We start from the raw sequence: 19,710 nt of genomic DNA on the forward strand, positions 1-19,710 counted from the left end.
ATTGTATTAAGAACTCTCTGAGGACAAGTCTGCACATAGAGCAAGATCTAGATGTTAGGACCCAATGAATTTTCTAAACGATCCATATGAGCAAAACACAGAAAGAGACAAAAACAAAATCTTTAGCAATGTGACAAGCTGTATTTTTTTATCTAAAACAATATCAAAACATTAGGTTTGGCTTTTGACTAACAATCTTTTTAATTTAATCTGTCTTTATTTCAGAAGGCATCAGGTATGAATAAATGACAGATTCAATATTTAAAAATTTTTATTCACCATAATAATTTAAGAAGCACTGTTTTAAGCATTATCAGACCTCTTAAATCTGGTTATGGCTTATGTTCTGAGAACTGACCGAGGGAAGTATGTAGGCATTGGAGAAGCAGTTTTTATATGTCTTAAATCCACTTTCTACTTGAGCAAAGCTGACATGTTCATCACAAAATATATTTGTATATTATGTATAATATACATGCATATAATTTACATCTATAAATTATAAATTATATACCTGCATATATATTATATATTACATATTATATATTAGATATTATGTATGTGTGCATGTATATATATGTGCAGGTATATAATTTACACATTTCTCTGGAGATCTGAATAAAAAGAAGCAAAGGATAGATTCTAATTGGATTTCTTTTTCTATCCATTTCCTCCTATTCAAAATCTCTCAATGAGACAAAATCATACAAGAAGAGCTAGACTAAAACCTTTATTGTTATTCTTTTAAAATTCAAGTGAAACAATACACTGAGGAAATAAAGGATGGCAAGAAAGAAAGGTGAGAATGAACTGGTCAAAATTGTGTATATGGAAAGAATATGTCCCAGGATATCTTCAAACTATGAGCTTCACACTAGTCTTATTTCTCATGAACCATTCTAGAACATGCAGACATAGGGAAGTTCCAAATCACATGCCAAATCTTTCCATTCCATATAATCTGGAGAGAGAGAGACAGAGAAACAGAAGTAATGAGTAAAGGGGCAGACTGTCATGAGCCTAAAAGAGTCACTACTCTTGACTCTTATCAAACCCAAATCAGATTCTAGCTCTTACCAAAAAGCTTCTTTTGCCCCATTTCAAGAATGAAAGACGGAGTTAATAAGATATTAACAGGTGGGGTAGGGTGGGGAGGCTGGGGTGGAGGTGGTGGGAGGAATACTGGGATTATTGGTGGTGGAGTATGAGCACTAATGAAGGGGTGGGTACTCAATCATTGTATGACTGAAATGCAAGAACGAAAGTTTGTAAGTCTATAACTGTACCTCATGGTGATTCATTAAAAAATGATAAAATAAAAAAAATAAAGACAGAAGCCTAGAGCCAGTTGAAAAAAATAAGATATCAGACAGGAGAAGAGGAGAAACCAAAAGTAAATCTCTCAACTTAGGAGAATTTCCTAAAAGTCAGGTTCAGAAAAGGGAGCAGAAGAGATAAAATAATGCACAGATGGTTGTTCTTACTTGAGTCTTTCAGGAGAGCCCCACAGTGCCCAGGGTGTGGATATGAAGGGGGAGTTTTCCTCCAGGCAAAATAATTCATCACATCTTCATTACTCCACTTCCACCCATTTCCTCTCTGCGTGGAATAGAGGCATGTTAACTGAGTTGGAGCAAAGAGTCCTACAAAATTCAGCACTTGTACACATAAGTTGCCCGCTGGCCCCATATTGCCCTGCCTCTTTGATCCCCACATTTGTCTAGGGTGTTTTTTGAGAAAGTAGAAAAACAGAATGTCCTATATCACAATAGTAGCTTTAGAGGTAACAGAAAGAAAAAAAAAGGATGTAATTGCACCTCTGTGGGGTCATGGAGTCCAATCCAGACGTAAGCATACTCATTTCCTTCTCCGCTGAGAATGCTGGACAAAAAGGATGCCTCCAACTCACTGAGCACAGATGTAAGATGTGAGGATCGCCACCTCTGGCAGGCAATCTGAAAGAGGGATGAAGAGGAACCTGAGGATTTATTGTGGGATGAAGGCAAGAAGAGGCTAATTCACTTTCATTCTTCCAGAAACATTCCCTTTCCCTGGGAACTTGCAGTATTTCCCTAAAATCATCTCATTTCTAAGCAAGAACTCACAGTTGCCTCCATCCAGGATTTTGGTGTGGTAAAAAAAGCATAGCAGTTGGCATTAAAGCTCGATGAACCTTGAGGACAGCTGATTCGTGGAGCAGCCAATTCTGTCTCGGAGTCTTCGCCTGGGGTGGACATAGCAAACATTGTGGAGTAAAAAAATCAGGAGTGGGATAAAAAAGTAACCTTGGAAATGTCTCTAAAGTTATGCCAACCCCTGACAATGTTTTACCACCTTACCAATGGTCTAAGCGATTTTATCTTGATCTTGTCATACTAATGAGGAAACTTCACTTTTCTTTTTCAAATACCAATCAGTTCAAATGTCAAATTTTCTCCTTACTCTGCGTTAGCAGTTTCTATACTGGAGCTCAAATTACTTTTCTCAGTCCTCATTCCTGACTCCTCATGCTGTCTTCTTCCAACAACAAATGTCCAGTAACAAAATAAGATGTCAATCATTCCCCTACAGTGTCTCACTACCTGTGTCGCCACTAGATATCCTGAGTGAAGGGAAGAGGGTAGAGCAGTCAGAGCACTTTCATGGTAGATGGAACTCGCCTTTGCCACACATGTGAGCCAGAAGCCTATCTTCTTTCCTGGCCCCTGAACATTTAGAAGACTCTAGTTTAGAGAAGAGACATTTCACCTTGAGTTTGACAAGATAGGAGCATCAGGCAGGAAATCAGCATCCAGAAAAAACTGGGGATGAACCTGGGAGACAGCATCTTACTTCGACCAAGAAGCCTATCAGAGATACTAAAGGAATCATCTGGTTAGAGAGCACATATTCAGCACATCACTAAGTTACCTCTTGTCTTTTATTTATCATCTTCCTTTGAATAAATTGACCCATCTCCTCACACAGAGCTGGTAAGATAGGAAACTGTGCATTGGCCCCTAACATTGAGCCCTTCGAGGACAGCTTTTGATGAGCTCAGAACTCATACTTGTGAGAGATTAGTGATTTTCCTATGTTTCCCTCAAATGTGTGACTAAAAGCCCTTGGCATATACTCATGAACTCTCATCAACTGAGTCTCATAAACTCTCAGCCCCCACTTACCTGTGTTACCAGGATATGTGAATGTCTTTCAAGTAGAGCAAGACTGAGTTTTTATAAGAGGATCCAAGAATGAGAATCATTAATGGGAAGCATGATAGTGTTGTGGAAAGGGCTTGACGTTGATTGGTTCAAGGAGGTTCCTGCCATGGGGAGGAGAAGCTTTCCAGAAAATATTGGGAATTATCACAGGTGTTTTTTTTGTAGGCCAGCAAACAAATATACAGAAATAGAATTTTCTAATGCCTCTAGGTAGAGGCATATGGAAATACATTTGGTGTTAAAATACTTATGAGAAATGTCTAAGATAGGAGTCTTTGTTGTTGCTCTCTCAAGAACATTTTTATGTAGGCATATGTATAGATACATATATGTGTATATGTATATATAATCTAATATAGCATTTTAAATGTTGGATGATAAAAGGAAGTACTGGAATTGCAAATATCCCTGATAGGTAAGGGCATAAAAGAGATAGTAAGGTCTATTGAAACAAAGGCAAAAACAAAATATAAAAACAAAAACAAAACCCCAACCAAGCTGAGATAAAGCCTTACACCAGTGCAAAATGTCCTATATCCAAATAAAACCAGTAAGTCACTTGTGAACGTAAGATAATATATGTGTATATTATATATATGCTAAATTCTAATGATAAACAACTGAAACTTATATAATAAAAATTTCTTCAATAGAATGTTACTCATAGAAATAAATCAAACAGATATAACAGTTAAACCATGACAACCAAATGACAGTTTTGTAGCACACTTCCTTAAGTATTTTGGTTTTGATTTGCATTTTGCTTTTGTCTTTGTTTCAATTGACCATACTATCTCTTTCAAGGTCAATGCCCTATTACCTGTACTATTGCTTTGACCCCATACTATCTCTTTTGTAACTAAGCGTTGCTATCATATCATGAAAGCAATCAAATACAATTTGAAATATTAGTGGGCCTGTCTATATTCTGGAAAAAATAAAGACATTGAAATTTAAATTTTATATCATTTATATATATCACAAACCTTTGTTGTTTTTTGTAGCCATTTAAAAATGCAAAATATTCTGTAATTATGGAGTAAGTAAAAATTTACTTTGGATTAGATTTTACTAACTGAAGGTAATTTTCCTAAATACATATATACATATGTACATATGTATACACACATACATATATACATTTATGTATTTTTTAACAGGCAAGAATGATAATAAAATGGGTAGAGCCCCTGCCTTGTATGAAGCCAGCCTGGATTTGATACTCAGCATAAAATTCATATAGAACAACAAACGTTCACGGATAGCTAAAACAATTCTTGGGAAAAAGACGATGGGAGGCATCACCCTCCCCAACCTCAAACTTTACTACAAAGGAGTAACAATTAAAACAGCATGGTACTGGAACGAAGGCAGAGCCATAGACCAATGGAACAGGGTGGAATATGCCTACACACAACCCCAAATGTATGATCATCAAATCTTTGATAAGGGAGCAAGAGATGTGAAGGGGAACAAGGAAAGCCTCTTTAACAAATGGTGCTGGCACAATTGGACAACCACATACAAAAGAATGGGCTTAGACCTCAACCTGAAATCATGCACAAAAGTCAGATCAAAATGGATTAAAGACCTCAACATCAGACCACAAACCATAAGGTACATTGAAGACAAGGTCGGCAAAACCCTCCACGATATTGAAGACAAAGGTGTCTTCAAAGATGACATGGAACTAAGCAATTTAGTAGAAACAGAGATCAACAAATGGGACTACATTAAACTAAAAAGCTTCTGCACTGCAAAAGATACAGTGACCAGAATACAAAGACTATCTACAGAATGGGAAATGATATTTACACAATACCCATCAGATAAGGGGTTGATATCAATGGTATATAAAGCACTGGTTGAACTCTACAAGAAGAAAACATCCAACCCCATCAGAAAATGGGGCAAAGAAATAAACAGAAACTTTCCCAAGGAAGAGATACGAATGGCCATAAAGCACATGAAAAAGTGCTCTACATCACTAATCATCAGAGAGATGCAGATCAAAACAACCACAAGATACCACCTCACACCACAGAGACTAGCGCACATCCAAAAGAACAAAAGCAACCGCTGTTGGAGAGGATGTGAGGAGAAAGGGATCCTTCTACACTGCTGGTGGGAATGCCGACTGGTTCAGCCCTTTTGGAAAATAATATGGACGATTCTCAAAAAATTAGAAATTGAGCTCCCATTTGACCCAGCAATACCACTGCTGGGAATATATCACAGAGAAGCAAAAAGGTATAGTCAAAAAGACATCTGCACTTATATGTTCATCGCAGCACTGTTTACAATAGCTAGAATCTGGAAAAAACCCGAGTGCCCTAGAACAGATGACTGGTTGAAGAAGGAGGCCTCTCAGGTTGATCACTGCTGAGTCTGACAGCACTTGTGTCCTCTCTGAAGTGGGACTCTTTTCTGTCCTCCCTCCAGTGACTTGCATCAGATCCCACTTACCTTTCTTACAGGGATCTTTGATAATCTGTCAGGTCAGGAAGGACCAGCCTTATGAAGATGTACTGAGGTTGGGACAGTGCAATGAATAATGCAAAGTTGCAACCTTGTAGTGTCTGCTGGGAAAGACTAGGCAGGGATTCCAGGAGGTTCCTGAAATATGGAGGGGTCTTACTGGCAGTGGCTGGGAATTGCCACAGCTGTGCCTCTTTCAGATATTAGATAAATGTCTTCTCAGGACTACAAACACCTATACATTAATCTTTTCAGTATTACTAAATGGAAGAGTTTTAGCACTATTTTCCTTGGGGTTTCCTTTGTTCTTCTGTCTTTTTGTTTAATATTTTCATTTTTTCTCTACAAAAAAATTTATTATTTTTATTCATTATACCTAACGGATTGAATCAAAATTAGAAAAAACAAAACAAAGTGTCAGAGAAAGTGACATTTTTTAAGAATGTGCATATATATAGGTGAAACACTAAATAGCAAAGGCATTTTAAATCTACCACAAATTGCAAGAAGAATGGAAACAATTGTTTTTAAATGGCAAAATAGCTGCACACCCTTCAACATGTGTTACTAAGTTGAAGTCTTTTAAATATCTGTCACTGTCACTGTCATCTTGTTGTTCATCAATTTGCTCAGGGGGACACCATAATATCTCCATTATGAGACTTGTTACTGTTTTGGGCATATCAAATATGCCATGAGTAGCTTGCCTGGCTCTGCTGTGCGTGTGAGATACTCTCGGTAGCTTGGTGGGCTCTCTGATAGGGCCAGAGGAATTGAATCCGGGTCAGTCACGTGCACGACAAACTCCCTAACCCTCTGTGCTATCACTCCAGTTTTTTTTAAATATAAGAGAAAAATTTTGATAGTATTTGTATTCTTATGTCGCTCCTAAAGAACAAAATCTAGTTGGTCAAATTACTTTGGATGCCAGTAGCTCGCAGAAATTCCTCTAGACTGTGAACTGAGCCACTGCCCCATGTGGCACTGGAGGGGGGGTTTCTCTCTCTTGGGTTTTCCATCTTATGTGCACCACAAAAGGGAAGTAAAAGCTGGCAGTGATGCAATTGCACGAAGAATTTGAATTTTCCCTGGACTTTATACAGAAATCCAACCTCATATCTCTTAATTGTCAGCAATGTGAAACTTTTTTTTTTAGCAGGTCTGACTTTGGGGGGAAAACTCCAAACAATAATATTGAGTTTTTTGTTGAAATATTGAAGGTAATCAAGGTAAAGTGAAAACTATCAGCTACACAGGCAGGGGGTGGGGGTGAAGGGTGGGGGAGAGGTATGTGGGGGCACCTGGTGATAGAAAATGTGCACTGGTGATGGGATAGGTGTTGAGCATTGTATAATGGAGACTTAGACTGAAAACTCTGTAACTTTCCACATTGTGATTCAATTTAAAAAATCTAGTTAGTCATATTTTTTTAAGTAATTAAACAGAAAAAGCAAAGAAAGTGGAAAGTTAACCATACTAAAAGCTAAATTTGTAATTTGCCTTGTTAATAATAACATTTTTCTTCTGCAAAGTTCTGAATAAACACTGAGTAATTAAAACTCCCATTATTCCCACAAGTTGAGAAAATGGTCTTAATGATGTTTTACATTAGGGCAGGGTTAGGTTGCAATTAGACAGAAAGAAGTAACACCTCCTTATAAACACAGGGTAATGTGGAATCTGGAGTTAGAATCAGATCAGATGTTCATCAGTAAGGACACCCATATCTCACATACTTTATGGAAGGCAGTCATAATACATTAAGTTTTTCTCCGTTTGAAATGCAATATAATGATGAGTTTAAAACCCCCACTTTGCCTTCAAGAATATTTCAAATTAAATTATTCTTTTATTGTTCCCTTAAGTGCTGGTAACTAAACCCAGGGCCTTCGACAACTGCTAAACAAGAGCTCTACTGAAAAGCTATGTCCTGGCCCCAAATTAAGCTTTTGTAAAAGACAGAAACTAATTATATTATAAGAAATATGTATAATATACAACAATGAAAAACAAACGAGAGAATTCAAATTATGAAAAATGTGTTACAGATATTACAGGAAAGCCTACACTTAGCATATACATACATCAGTATTATCAAACTGGTGTTTATGTCCTCACAATCTTTGTACAACTAAGACTATACACAAATATATCACTTTAAATTTTCGGGTAAAACTTTTTTTACTCAACTGAATTTCAGTTGTCAGTTTCTTTTCTGGTATTCCAGTTACTATTTTTTTCCTTTTCCTTAGGTAAACCTGAAACTCATTTTTGGGTTTTCGTTACAAGGGCCACACCCAGAAGTGCTTGGGGAGGTCCTGGAGGTTCTTGGTTCTGTAGTGCTGACCACCAAGACCACTGGGCTCAGGTGTTGCCAAAGATCCCAGGGAAGAAACACAGGGCTTTGTACATGTGAAGTATATGATCTATTGCTGGTGGGAATGCCGACTGGTTCAGCCCTTTTGGAAAACAATATGGACCATTCTCAAAAAATTAGATATTGAGCTCCCATTTGACCCAGCAATACCACTGCTGGGAATATATCCCAGAGAAGCAAAAAAGTATAGTCGAAATGACATCTGCACTTATATGTTCATTGCAGCACTGTTTACAATAGCCAGAATCTGGGAAAAAAACACGAGTGCTCTAGAACAGATGACTGGTTGAAGAAACTTTGGTAAATCTATACAATGGAATACTATGCAGCTGTTAGAAAAAAGGAGGTCATGAATTTTGCATATAAGTGGATCGGCATGGATAGTATCATGCTAAGTGAAATGAGTCAGAGAGAGAGACAGACATAGAAAGATTGCACTCATCTGTGGAATATAGAATAACAGAGTAGGAGACTAACACCCAAGAATAGAAGAATAGTAGAAATAACTACCAGGAGGTTGACTTCATGGTTTGGAGGCTGGCCTCACATTCTGGGGAGAGGGCAACTCGGAGGAGGGATCACCAAGTATAATGCGGTTGAAGGCCATGCGGGGGAAGGGTGATGTGGGCTGAATGTAGACTAGAGACTGAACACAGTGGCCACTCAACATCTCTATTGTGAACCACAACACCTAATTAGAGAGATATAAAAAAAGGCAATAGCCTGCCACAGTGACAGGTTGGGGTGGGGGGAGATGGGATTGGGGAGGGTAGGAGGGATGCTGGGTTTACTGGTGGTGGAGAATGGGCACTGGTTAAGGGATGGGTTTTTGAATTTTGTATGAGGGAAACATGAGCACAAAAATGTATAAATCTGTAACTGTATCCTCACGGTGATTCTCTAAGTAAAAATAAATAAATTTTAAAAAAAGAAAAGCAAATTTTTAAATTGAATTACTGTGAGATACATTTACAAAGTTTTCCTGTTTGAGTTTCAGTCATACAATGATCGAACACCCAACCCTCCACTTTGGACATCTTCCAACACCAATGTCCCAGTATCCCCCCGCCACCCCACCCCTCCCCTTTCGTCTATGGCAGACAATCTCCCCCGTACTCTCTTTTGAATTGTTTGTTATGAATAGTATAAGATGTTGCATGACCACAAGATTGTTCGAGGGCTCCTGGAATTCTAAAATTTTAGATAATTAGGGTCTGGAGAAATCTCTGCAGTGAGCTCCTCAGTTCAGAAATTCTCTTGTGTGTATCTGGATCATGGCTGTTAAGGAGCTTAAGCAGCAGCTGGAGGCAGTCTGTGGGCATGACCTCCAGGTTCCCACGGGGGACAGGGGAATGAGTGGGACTGGCCCATCCCCTGTGTCTTGAGGCCTGGAGTTTGCTGTCACTGAAATCATGTACCTGCACTTCTCATTGGGTTCTGGAAGTTGGCGGCCACTGGGATTCTTAGGGGACAGGTGGAGGGACAATGCCTGCTCCCATCTGAGGCACCCTGGTGAAGTTGGCCTGGCTTAAAGTCCGGAGACATCTCTGCAGTGAGCTGCTGGGTTCAGAGATTTTTTTGTGTGTCCAGAAATGCAATTTTATCCTGAGCATAAAATATAATTATTTTCCCATAAATATGCTGACACACTTGGTGATTATATTAGCTAACTATTGCTGCCAGGACAGAAAACAACACATTTAAACTCTTAGAACAGTGTAAATTTTTTACTCACAATTCTGTAGCTTAGAGATCATTGATTCAATCATGTCAAGTGTTAAAGTCAAATTCATTGTGTCTTCCTTTCTGGAGGCTCATAGAAGAATTTGCTTTTAATCTTATTCTGGTTGTTAGGAGCATTCGACATCTGAGTTATTATACTGAGGTCTCCATTTCCTTATTGGCTGTAACCTACCACAGCCTTCATTCTTTTGTGTCCTTTCAAGCTTTAAACCATCAATAGTGCATTTTTTTTCTTTGACTGTCTTCTGTCCCCTTTTTTTTTTCTTTTCCATTCTTCCTCCCCCTTCTTTAGCACTCCTCTCTTCATTATTTAATTTTCTTCATTTTCCTTTCCTCATTTTCTATGTAGAGATAATTAAATAGCTTTAATGGTAGTTATGCAAATATATTGGATTTATCCGGAAATGCAAGAAAATGCCCTTCAAAGACATTTCCCTTGATGTTGTTAATTTAAATATTAATTCTATAATATAGCTCAATTAATATAACCTAATTTAATATCCTGTAATTCTGGAACTAGGGAAGTGATATCTTTTAGTCAACACTATTGTGCATAGCCAAGTGATCCATTCTTACCCTCTCTAAAATGACCTGAAATGAAGATACTTTGTTACATATGATTTTTAAACATCTCATATGCATGAATTTTCAAGTTTTTTGTTGCATATTATTTAAGTGGTTGATAACGAGGTACTTTCCTAGTTCCTTCTTGGAATTCCATGCAATAAACAGCTACTACCTCTTAATCCAAAGAAATAGTAATTCTAATACATTTGATAAGGCTTATTAGATTGTTTTTCTAAGTCTTTTCCCTTGTCTTAAGCTATTTTTATTGAAATGTAATACATGTGCAGGAAAAATCATTAAATGGCATTTTAGTGAATTTTTAGTAGCTGATAATGACCAGTATTTTCTGAGAACCATTAGTAGATACTATATTATGAGCATCCCAGAAGATTCATCTGTGCTTTTCTCCACAGAACCATGACATCAAATACATAAAGTTGGCATCTATTCAAATAGATATCAAAAGGTTAAATCATAAAATATGTATCATTTTGTGCTCATTTTTTTATGTTTTCTGTATTTTCTTTGTTTGTTCTTTCATTTTGGTAGGGGGCCATTGCTGGCAGGACTCATAGCTTTCTCCTGGCTCTAAACTCGGTGGGGAGGGTGGGGGATGGCGTAGCTGGAACCATACGCAGTGCCAGAGATTGAATCAGGGTCAGACACATGCAATGCAAGCTTTTTAACCAATGTGTTTTTTCCCCAGTCCCAATAAACTAAACTTTTTAAATATATTATATAAATAAAAGTATTTCTCCAAATTTTAGTCCTATGTCAAAGATTTATGTAGGGTTCTATCGTTTCTTTTCCAAATATAGTCATATTTTTGACTTCTACATTAGAGAAGTCTAATGTATATAGACTGTTATAATTGATAGTACATTTGCATGAAAGAATATTCAATACATTGGGCAAACATTCCCATCTATGTCTCATAAAACATGCATGCAATTTATGGACCTTCTAATTGGTTATTGTCCAGGAATGTATGATTATTTTAATCACATATCAATATCTATGAATGCTGTCTCCAAATGGAATTGATATTTAAACAGCAAATAATTTTACCCTTTACATTTGCACTTTATCTACTAGTTTCATCATAACACTCCATCTTCTATAAGCTTCCAACCATGATATCATCTATGATTCATAGTCTTCATATTGAAGGAAGACACCAATAATTCTTTGAAAACATAGTTTTCTTCGAGCTTAGCAAATTTGGAGTTGGCAAAATTTTAAAGCATCTCTCCAACTCCCTAGATTTTTCCCTTGATTATTCAATTAAATTATAATAAGCATATTTTGTGCATGCTTCAAAAATGGAATCTAACCAACACTCCTACATAGCTGCATTTAAAATAGGGACATATCTTGACTTTACCAAGAAATAATCTAATCACCTCCAACCCGAGAAGAGAATTTCAGAAAACTCAATCAGTGAGATGTGATAAAAGAAGCTTAATTGTCAGAAAGCTTAATTGTCAGAAAGATAAAGGACTAGGGACACGAGATAAGGAATTCTATGGTCTTTAGAATCTGGAAACAACTCCCAGCTAACAGTAAGCATAGCAAGAGGCACTCCAAACCTTCAACCACAGCAATCAATAATTGCCAACAACTCGAATAAACTGGGAAGGGGTTTCATCCCAAACACCTCAAAAAAATAACACTATCAGAGTGCTATGCTAATTTAGCCTCCTGAAACTAACATCTATGAAACAACAGCTGTATGCTATGTCTGAACTTCTACTACAGAACTGGGATATAATAAAAGTTTTAAGTATTCTTACATCTACCTTTTATATAAACTGTAGAAAATTATTACATATTTTTATTCATTTTTATTTAAGATGCTCAGGGATTCCTCCTGGCTCTGCACTCATCAGTTACTCCTTGACCATATAGTATGCCAGGGATCAAACCCGGGTCAGCTGTGTGTGTGCCAGGCAAACGCCCTACCTACTATACTATCGCTCCAGCCCCCCGGCTGTCTTTTATATAGTTTGTTACACTCACATCTTGCCAAAATAAGTCCATCAGTGAGAAGAACCGAGGGGCTCTTTGCTACCACAGACCAGGTGAGGTCATCACAGACCTTTGCAGATGATCCAGGCCTTGCACGGCCAAACTCTAGGCTCGACTTGCATTCACACATCCACCCTAGACCAGCTCCTTGCGGAAACTGCTCACTGCCAAGTGGAACCTTCAATTCCAGCATGGCGGACAGTGACCTGCGGCCCCACAAACCATGCCCAGGTCAGCTCTGCTGTCTGCCTCTCCCCTTCTTGGGGTCGGGAAGGGGCTTTGCATCTCCAGGTGTGTCCTCCACTTCCTCTGCTCCCCCCTGCCCACATACACACTCACACACAATCAGGCTTAGTAAAAGACTTCCATACAGTATATTATTTACAAGGATTAGAATTAGCATCACTCTATTTACAGAAGGAAAATAGTTCTGATCCTTTGTTATTACCTTTCACGTGATGTTTGGACACAGTGAGGAAACATGGCTGACTTGTGGAAGGTTCCTTTAACTGGCTGTTGTATAAATAATAGTCCCATCACAGAAGCAGAGATAGTGAGCTTAGGCCATTTCTGCTTTGGAACTGTAGTTATTTGGGGTGGAAACCATTGGTCTGTCTGTTAGAGTGCCTAGAAAGAATGCGTCCATTTACTGTCTAGAAAAGATGGTCCATTTGCCATCCAGAGAATGGCATGTTGAGTATTTCTGCTGCTTTTTTTCTTTCATGCATGTATTCAGTGTATTGAAATGAATATCAATATATAGATATGAATATGAATAGCACTGTAGAGCCTGGCAAGCTCCTCGTGACATATTTGAAATGCCAAAAACAGTAACAATAATGGGTCTCATTCCCCTGACCTTGAAAGAGCCTCCAATATGGCAGTGTTAGGAAAGAAAAGTAAGGAGAGGCTGCTAATGGGCTGGGACGTCAGGGCTGGGATGAATGGAGATGTTACTGGTGCCCGCTCGAGTAAATTGATGAACAACTGGATGACAGTGATACAATGATTATTTAAGAAGTCAAGTTTTCTTATAAAATATGGCATGCTTTACGTCTAATATAATCTACATCACCAGCATGGTTGTCAACATCATTGCTTTCATCCAATTTATTTCATCATGCTTACTACAATGGAAGACTCATAATCAACTCCTGTGACACAATTTAGTAGGAAATGAGTATTATATATCTATGTTAACAACTCCCATATAGAGTGTGACACATAAAGCAGGATTGCTAGTGATTATTGACAGTGGACCCAGCTTTCCACAACATGGGTGCTAAAATTTCTAGGATTCAATTTCTGAATATGGACTCATAAGATCACTTGTATCTTTTTCTCCTTTGTATAGTATCTAATTAACTCTGGAGACATGAGTATGAACAGGGTTGTGATCTTCCTGTTTGGCTCTCAATCTGAACTAATATTCTTCTTAGTTCTGCTGTGACCATTTTTCAGCTCCAAGTTCCCTCTCCAGTTCTGCAAAAACCACTGGCTTTTTTTTGCCAAACACTCAAAAATGCAGGTGCATGTACTGATCAAGCTTCCCTTTGGTGTATAAGATAATTAGTTGATTTCTAATTGCATGAAATGTTTTGTTGCATTTTCAGGGACCTCCTCAGTAATCAGAATCTCGTTTACTCAGTAATACTCGGTAATTCAATACTCAGCAGGCAGTGCTGGGGTCCTCCAGAGTCATGCTAGCAGTGCTCAGGTGCGCCAGAGTAATTCCCAGTGGCACAAGGACTGAACTCAGGATCTTATAAATGTGAAGCTTGTATTTCGCTTCCTTGAGCTCTCTCCTAATAGTGGTTAAAGGAAGTTTTGCCTGATGTTGTTCTTTCCTAAAAGTGTCCATGATAAATTATTTTAAAACTCCAATTTTTACTAATCTACAAATATAGATATGCCTTTGGATTTTCATATTTTGAAAATACGTTTTGTGCAGTAAATTTGAAATCCTCAGACTAGACATCTGTATACAAGATAATTTATAGTAATATGAGAGTTGCTGTCTTCAGAAAATCCAAGCAAAAACTTTTCATGAACTGTCTAATCAAAACTTGAACCACATAGTATGTTATTTTTAAATTTTGTTTTATATTGTTTTGTGAGCCACACAGAGCTGTGCTTTGGGGTCAGTCCTGGAAGTACTTGCGTGGATAATATGCAGATCAAGGAATCAAACCATGCTTGCACATGCAAGGCAAACACCTTACCCATTGTAGTATGATATGATATGTTATGTTATGATATGATATGATATGATATGATATGATATGATATGATATATGATATGATTTTTTACAGCTGCCAAAATTTTGACTCAGAGACAAAATGACAGTGCACTCTATCTGTATGAAGCTCGTCACAATCCAGTAAAAATACAATAGAAATGACTTTAATCTTCTAATAAATTACAGTCTTGTGAAGATTGTTAGTATCCTACGTTAGCAAGCATTCTGCTCAACAGAAATCTAAGATATATGCAGTATATAAGCATGTCTACAATTTTATCTAGTTCCTACTCTGGCCATTCTTTAATTGTCTCATCTCATTAACTCTGAATCATTTCATTGTAGCTTTTCTTCTCCTTTTAATTTCTTGCCATGCTCTTGTTCATGTTGTAGTTTTCCATTAGCTAAACTGCACCTTTCAAAAAACAGGAAATAAAAGTTTATCTAATTTACCTTAAGATCTTAGATCAATGTCTTTGTATTTCTGTAAGACTAGTTACCATGGTAAGAGGAAATCCTGTACCCTCACTTAATCTCTTCATTTCTGTTCCTGAGATAGTTACAACTCCTAAACTCACCTCATCTTCTCATTCAGACTTTATTTCACTTAATTAAACAAATAAATATATGTGATATATTGCACTCAGAAAATATTTCTTTATATATCAACCACAAGAATTCTACTTAGACACATTCTTCTAAAGAGTTAATGACACATTTTGTTCACAGGCCCCTATCAGGGAAGAATTACAGATATTGTTAACTTTGTGTATTCAGGGTAAAGCACATTGGCCTGCTAGCAAGAAGAAGGCAACATCTGTAGCAATTCCCAGCCTTTTCTGGGAAGAGTCTCCTCCCATGTCAGGAATCTCCTTGAGCCAATGTCAGGCCTTTCCCAAGATCTTACCTGTCTTCCTATTATTGCTACTCATCACATTGCCTTTCTCTCAGGTCTTCCTAGCAAAAACAGTCTCTTAATACTATGGATAAATACAAAGAAAAACACACACAACCATGCAAAAAAAAAATAAAGTGGAAGCTTAGAAAAAAAAAAGTTATACATATAAAAGGGGTATTTCTTCACACATTTGGGTAAAAGTCAAGAAGAATTACCATTCTCAGAAAATACTCCAGCTCTGAACTCATTAAAGCTTATGCTGAGAATCCTCAGAGGTAGTAGAATGTACATGTTTTCTAATTCCTTTTGCTCAAGAAAACTATGGAAGGTGATATTTCTTAGCAAGACCAACTTATTTCTGGAGTACCGTAACAAATTAATAGGTAGGATAGCAGGTTCTCTATTTTTCCCCACTGTCTAGTTCATTACTCCTTTAGGTTTTCTGATAGCCTCCTCAGTAACAAAAGTATTCTTCTTCTTATGACCTTCTCCAGTATATTCTGTATATGGCTCTTCTACCTGATGGCTCTTGTTATGTCAAGTCCACAGCAAGATTCACTTCCTCTCCCTGAATTTCCTGTGAAAGTTCAGGACCAATGACAGTAGGTAGGATCCATAGTGACTCATGTGTCAACAGTAAGGTACATCTACTCACAATGAAATCCCATGCACTTCTTCCATCCTCACTCCATCCTTTACAGGATTTAATAGTGTGAGGCACCATTGTAGACAAAAATAGGAGACTGATATGATGTCTCATTTTGTCTGTAGACTCCAATTCGGTTGTTAGAAAAGGGAAAATGTCAAAGGTCAGTAATAACAAAAAAGTCACAAAGAATCTGTCAAAGATAACTGACAGAATATGCCCCCAAGGCTACTTCTGAATCAATCTGTCAGAGAAGGAACTATTAAAATAGGGCTGTATTTCATTTTTAGAAGGAGAGGCAGAAGTGTGTGTATGTGTGTGTGTGTATATGTGTGCGTGTTTGCATGAAAGATAATGTCACTCTCATTCCAACTAAACTTGGAGAATGGAGAGTACCTCTCCTGCGTTTCCAATCAGCTCTCTCTTAAAATATGAAATAGTAAATCCAGTTACTCATATCTGTATCTATCCATGATTTTGGTGCTAAAATGCATGAAAGTGGGAGGCAAAGGTACAGGATTCTGAGGACATATGCAAAGAACTGTTTCCTCTGGGAGTCTTCACTTGAAGTGAAGGATTAGATAAAAGGAAATGTGGGAATCAGAATTGGAAAATGACTTTAGGAAGTATATACATAAACATAGCATGTGTGATACCAAATCCTTGAATAACTCTGAACATTACCAATATTTACAAGGTGAGCTGATCTTGAGAAAGTTTTACTAAATGAGTGACAATCTCATTTCTTTTTTTACATCTAGTTATTCCCAATATTTATATTGACAGTTTCTACTCTGTATCTAAGTTATGATTCTTCCATTTATAGCATTACTGTCCTGAATATCTCAAGTAAGAATAAAAACAAAAGAAGTTGAGGGGTATCACATTCCCTAAGTAAATCATGTTACAAACTAAAATTCACCAAATCAGCATCAAATTAAAATAATTATAGATCGTCTGATCAATGGAATAGAATTGAGCGCCCAAAGATAAGCCCTCACACTTATTGATAGCTAGTCTGTAACAAAGGATCTTAGTACATAAATTAGAACAAGAAAATTATTTCCAATGGTGTTGCGAATACTGGATGACCACATGCAAAAAAATACAACTGGAATCCTATCTCACTATTTACAAAAGTTAATTTGAAGTGTGATAAAAATATTGCATCAGAATGCATAGGAAGCATATAGTAAAAGATAAGCAAAACTCTTCTGTATATGAGCCTGAAAAAAGTATTCAGTTATTTGCCTCTAGAGAGAAAGATAATTACAGCAGTAATAAAAAATAGGGTTACATAAAAATTTAAAGTTTTGCATGAAAAAAGACAGTTGTGTAAAAAGACCTAAATGAAATATAATTTTTACCCAGAATACATAAATAAATGGTTAATATATAATATGTAGAAACCATTCACAAAGTTTAACAACAAAAAATCAATAACCCTATCAAAATATAGGTAGGGAATATGAAAAGACACTTCTGCTAAAAATATATGAATGCTGATAGGCATATGTAAAAGTGCTTATTGTCACTTATTATTAGGAAATACAAATCAAAACAACAACAATGAAATATCAACTTACTCCACTGAGAATGGCATTTATCAAAAATATTGGAAAGAACCTTTGCTGGCAGAAATGTAACAAAAAGGAACCCTCACTCACTATTGATAGTAATGTCCTCTGGTTTTGCCTCTATGAAAACGGAAGTTTTTCCAAAAAAATAGCAGAATCATTTCCACATCAGGGCTGGACATTTGGTCCAATGGAAGAGCATTTACCTCAAGTTCAGCTGACCTGAATTCAATTCCTGACACCTGTATGGTCATTTGAGCACTTCTAGAAATGATCCCTTAGAAACAGAGTTATGGATCTGTGAGCTGAGCACAGCTGCATGTGGCAAATAAACAAAACAAGACAAAGAAATTCCCATATTACCCATAAATTCTATTTCTTAGCATCTACCCCAATATATAAAACATAAATTTGATAAGACATATGATATCTCATTTCAGCAGTTGGCACAGTAGCCAGAATATGGTAATGATCTAAATGTCCTCCAACAGATGAATGAATAAAGAACCTATGGTAATTATACACAATGTAATAATAACACAATTATAAGAAAGGATGAAATTATGCAGTGTGCAGCAATTTGGATGTAAATGGAGAATATTGCGTTAAGCACAATAACACGGAGGGACAAGAAAACCACATGGCCTCACTCACCTGTATAATACAGGGGGAAAAAAACAAGGAAATAAGAAATTGGACCAAACAACAACAAACTCTTGGATTAAAAACTTTCATTTTTTCTCTATATTATACAGATGAGGTCTTATAGTTTTCTTCTTCTACTGTGTTATCGTGCTTAACATGATCATTTTGGACAGGCACTGAGTGTAGAAAGTAGGTAAAGGAATATGCCTTATAACATTCCAGAGAGTCTCTTGCCTGCGAGACTGACTGTCTTCCCTGGGGCCCCTCGGAGAGAGTGGGCTTCAGTTTCCCTCCCCACCCCAAGCAGAGCTCCCGGGCTGAAGACCTCCAAAGCCTAGCCACAGCCTTGCTCAAGGCCCCTCTCCACACATTCGGACAGGCCTCATGCATGAAGGTACCAGCAGAGGAACCCCGGTGTGTGGGACCCGGGGCTGAGACCTCCAAGCCTGCTCAGATTGGGATTGAGCCTCTTCCGCCCAGATTTCCCATTTCCCAGTAGATAGGCGGTCACATCCAGGGTCTGCCCCCAGCACCATGTAATCCCACCAACAGCCAACATCCAGAGACTATAAAAACAATCTCCCAGAAGACATATTATAGCCTAGTTCTCCCTCTGGGAGAACTTCCCCATGGCATATTCATATCCAAAACCAGTAACAATGGGGTTACTGGTTTTGGATAAAAACCAGTAAAAATAGGGGTCTCATTCCCCTGACCCTGAAAGAGCCTCCAAAGTGGCACCACTGGAAAGGATGGGTAAAGAGAGGCTTCTAAAATCTCAGGGCTAGGACAAATAGAGACGTTACTGAGACCGCTCAAGAAATTCGACAATCAACAGGATGATGATGATGATGATGGTGATGGTGATGATGAACATTCCAGTATCTGCATTGCAAACCATAAGGTCCAAAAGGGAAGAGAGAGTGTGTGAGTAAGAAAGAGAGACAGAGAGAGAGAAAGAGAAAGAGAGAGAGACAGGAAAAGTACATAGAGGCAGACAGCAGGGGTGGAGGAGGGAGGGAAACAGACATTGGTGGTGAGAAATATACACTGATGAAAGGACAGGTGTTGGAATATTATACGACTAATACTCCACCAGGAACAACTTTGTAACTGTGTATCTCAATGTAATTCAATTTAAAACTAAATAAATGAATAAATAATTTTAGAAAAAGATAAAAATAATTTAAAGTTCTGTCAGGAGCGCCTGCTGCCCTGACTGAGTGCCCCATCCCCACACCTGCACACCCCCACTGCCACTGACCCCGATATCTCGTCCCAGCTGCCACTGAAGAACCCCCACTGCTT

The 19,710-nt window shown here is 37.7% G+C and overlaps 1 protein-coding gene across 1 annotated transcript; it reads right to left on the minus strand.

Annotated features, from left to right (window-relative positions):
- Positions 1-818: 818 nt before the first annotated feature.
- LOC129400038 (regenerating islet-derived protein 3-gamma-like) lies at positions 819-2,854 on the minus strand. The gene is made up of 5 exons (XM_055122672.1): positions 2,749-2,854; positions 2,106-2,224; positions 1,818-1,955; positions 1,485-1,599; positions 819-961 (listed from the first exon to the last, which is right to left on the minus strand). Exons 1-5 carry the CDS (start codon positions 2,825-2,827, stop codon positions 900-902), a joined length of 513 nt encoding a protein of 170 aa, XP_054978647.1. The 5' UTR covers positions 2,828-2,854; the 3' UTR covers positions 819-899.
- Between the last annotated feature and the right edge of the window lie 16,856 nt (positions 2,855-19,710).

The sequence above is a fragment of the Sorex araneus genome, chromosome X, assembly GCF_027595985.1.
Source record: "Sorex araneus isolate mSorAra2 chromosome X, mSorAra2.pri, whole genome shotgun sequence".
In the NCBI taxonomy this organism is placed as follows: Eukaryota; Metazoa; Chordata; class Mammalia; order Eulipotyphla; family Soricidae; genus Sorex; species Sorex araneus.

What these genes read in the sequence shown, in the direction of transcription:
- LOC129400038 (XM_055122672.1), bottom strand. Translation starts at nt 2,827, where the DNA reads ATGCTGTCTCCCAGGTTCATCCCCAGTTTTTTCTGGATGCTGATTTCC. An exon ending in CCTATCTTGTCAAACTCAAG is followed by an intron (nt 2,225 to 2,748) that starts GTGAAATGTCTC and finishes TGTCCACCCCAG; the next exon opens with GCGAAGACTCCGAGACAGAA. An exon ending in GACTCCATGACCCCACAGAG is followed by an intron (nt 1,600 to 1,817) that starts GTGCAATTACAT and finishes TATTCCACGCAG; the next exon opens with AGAGGAAATGGGTGGAAGTG.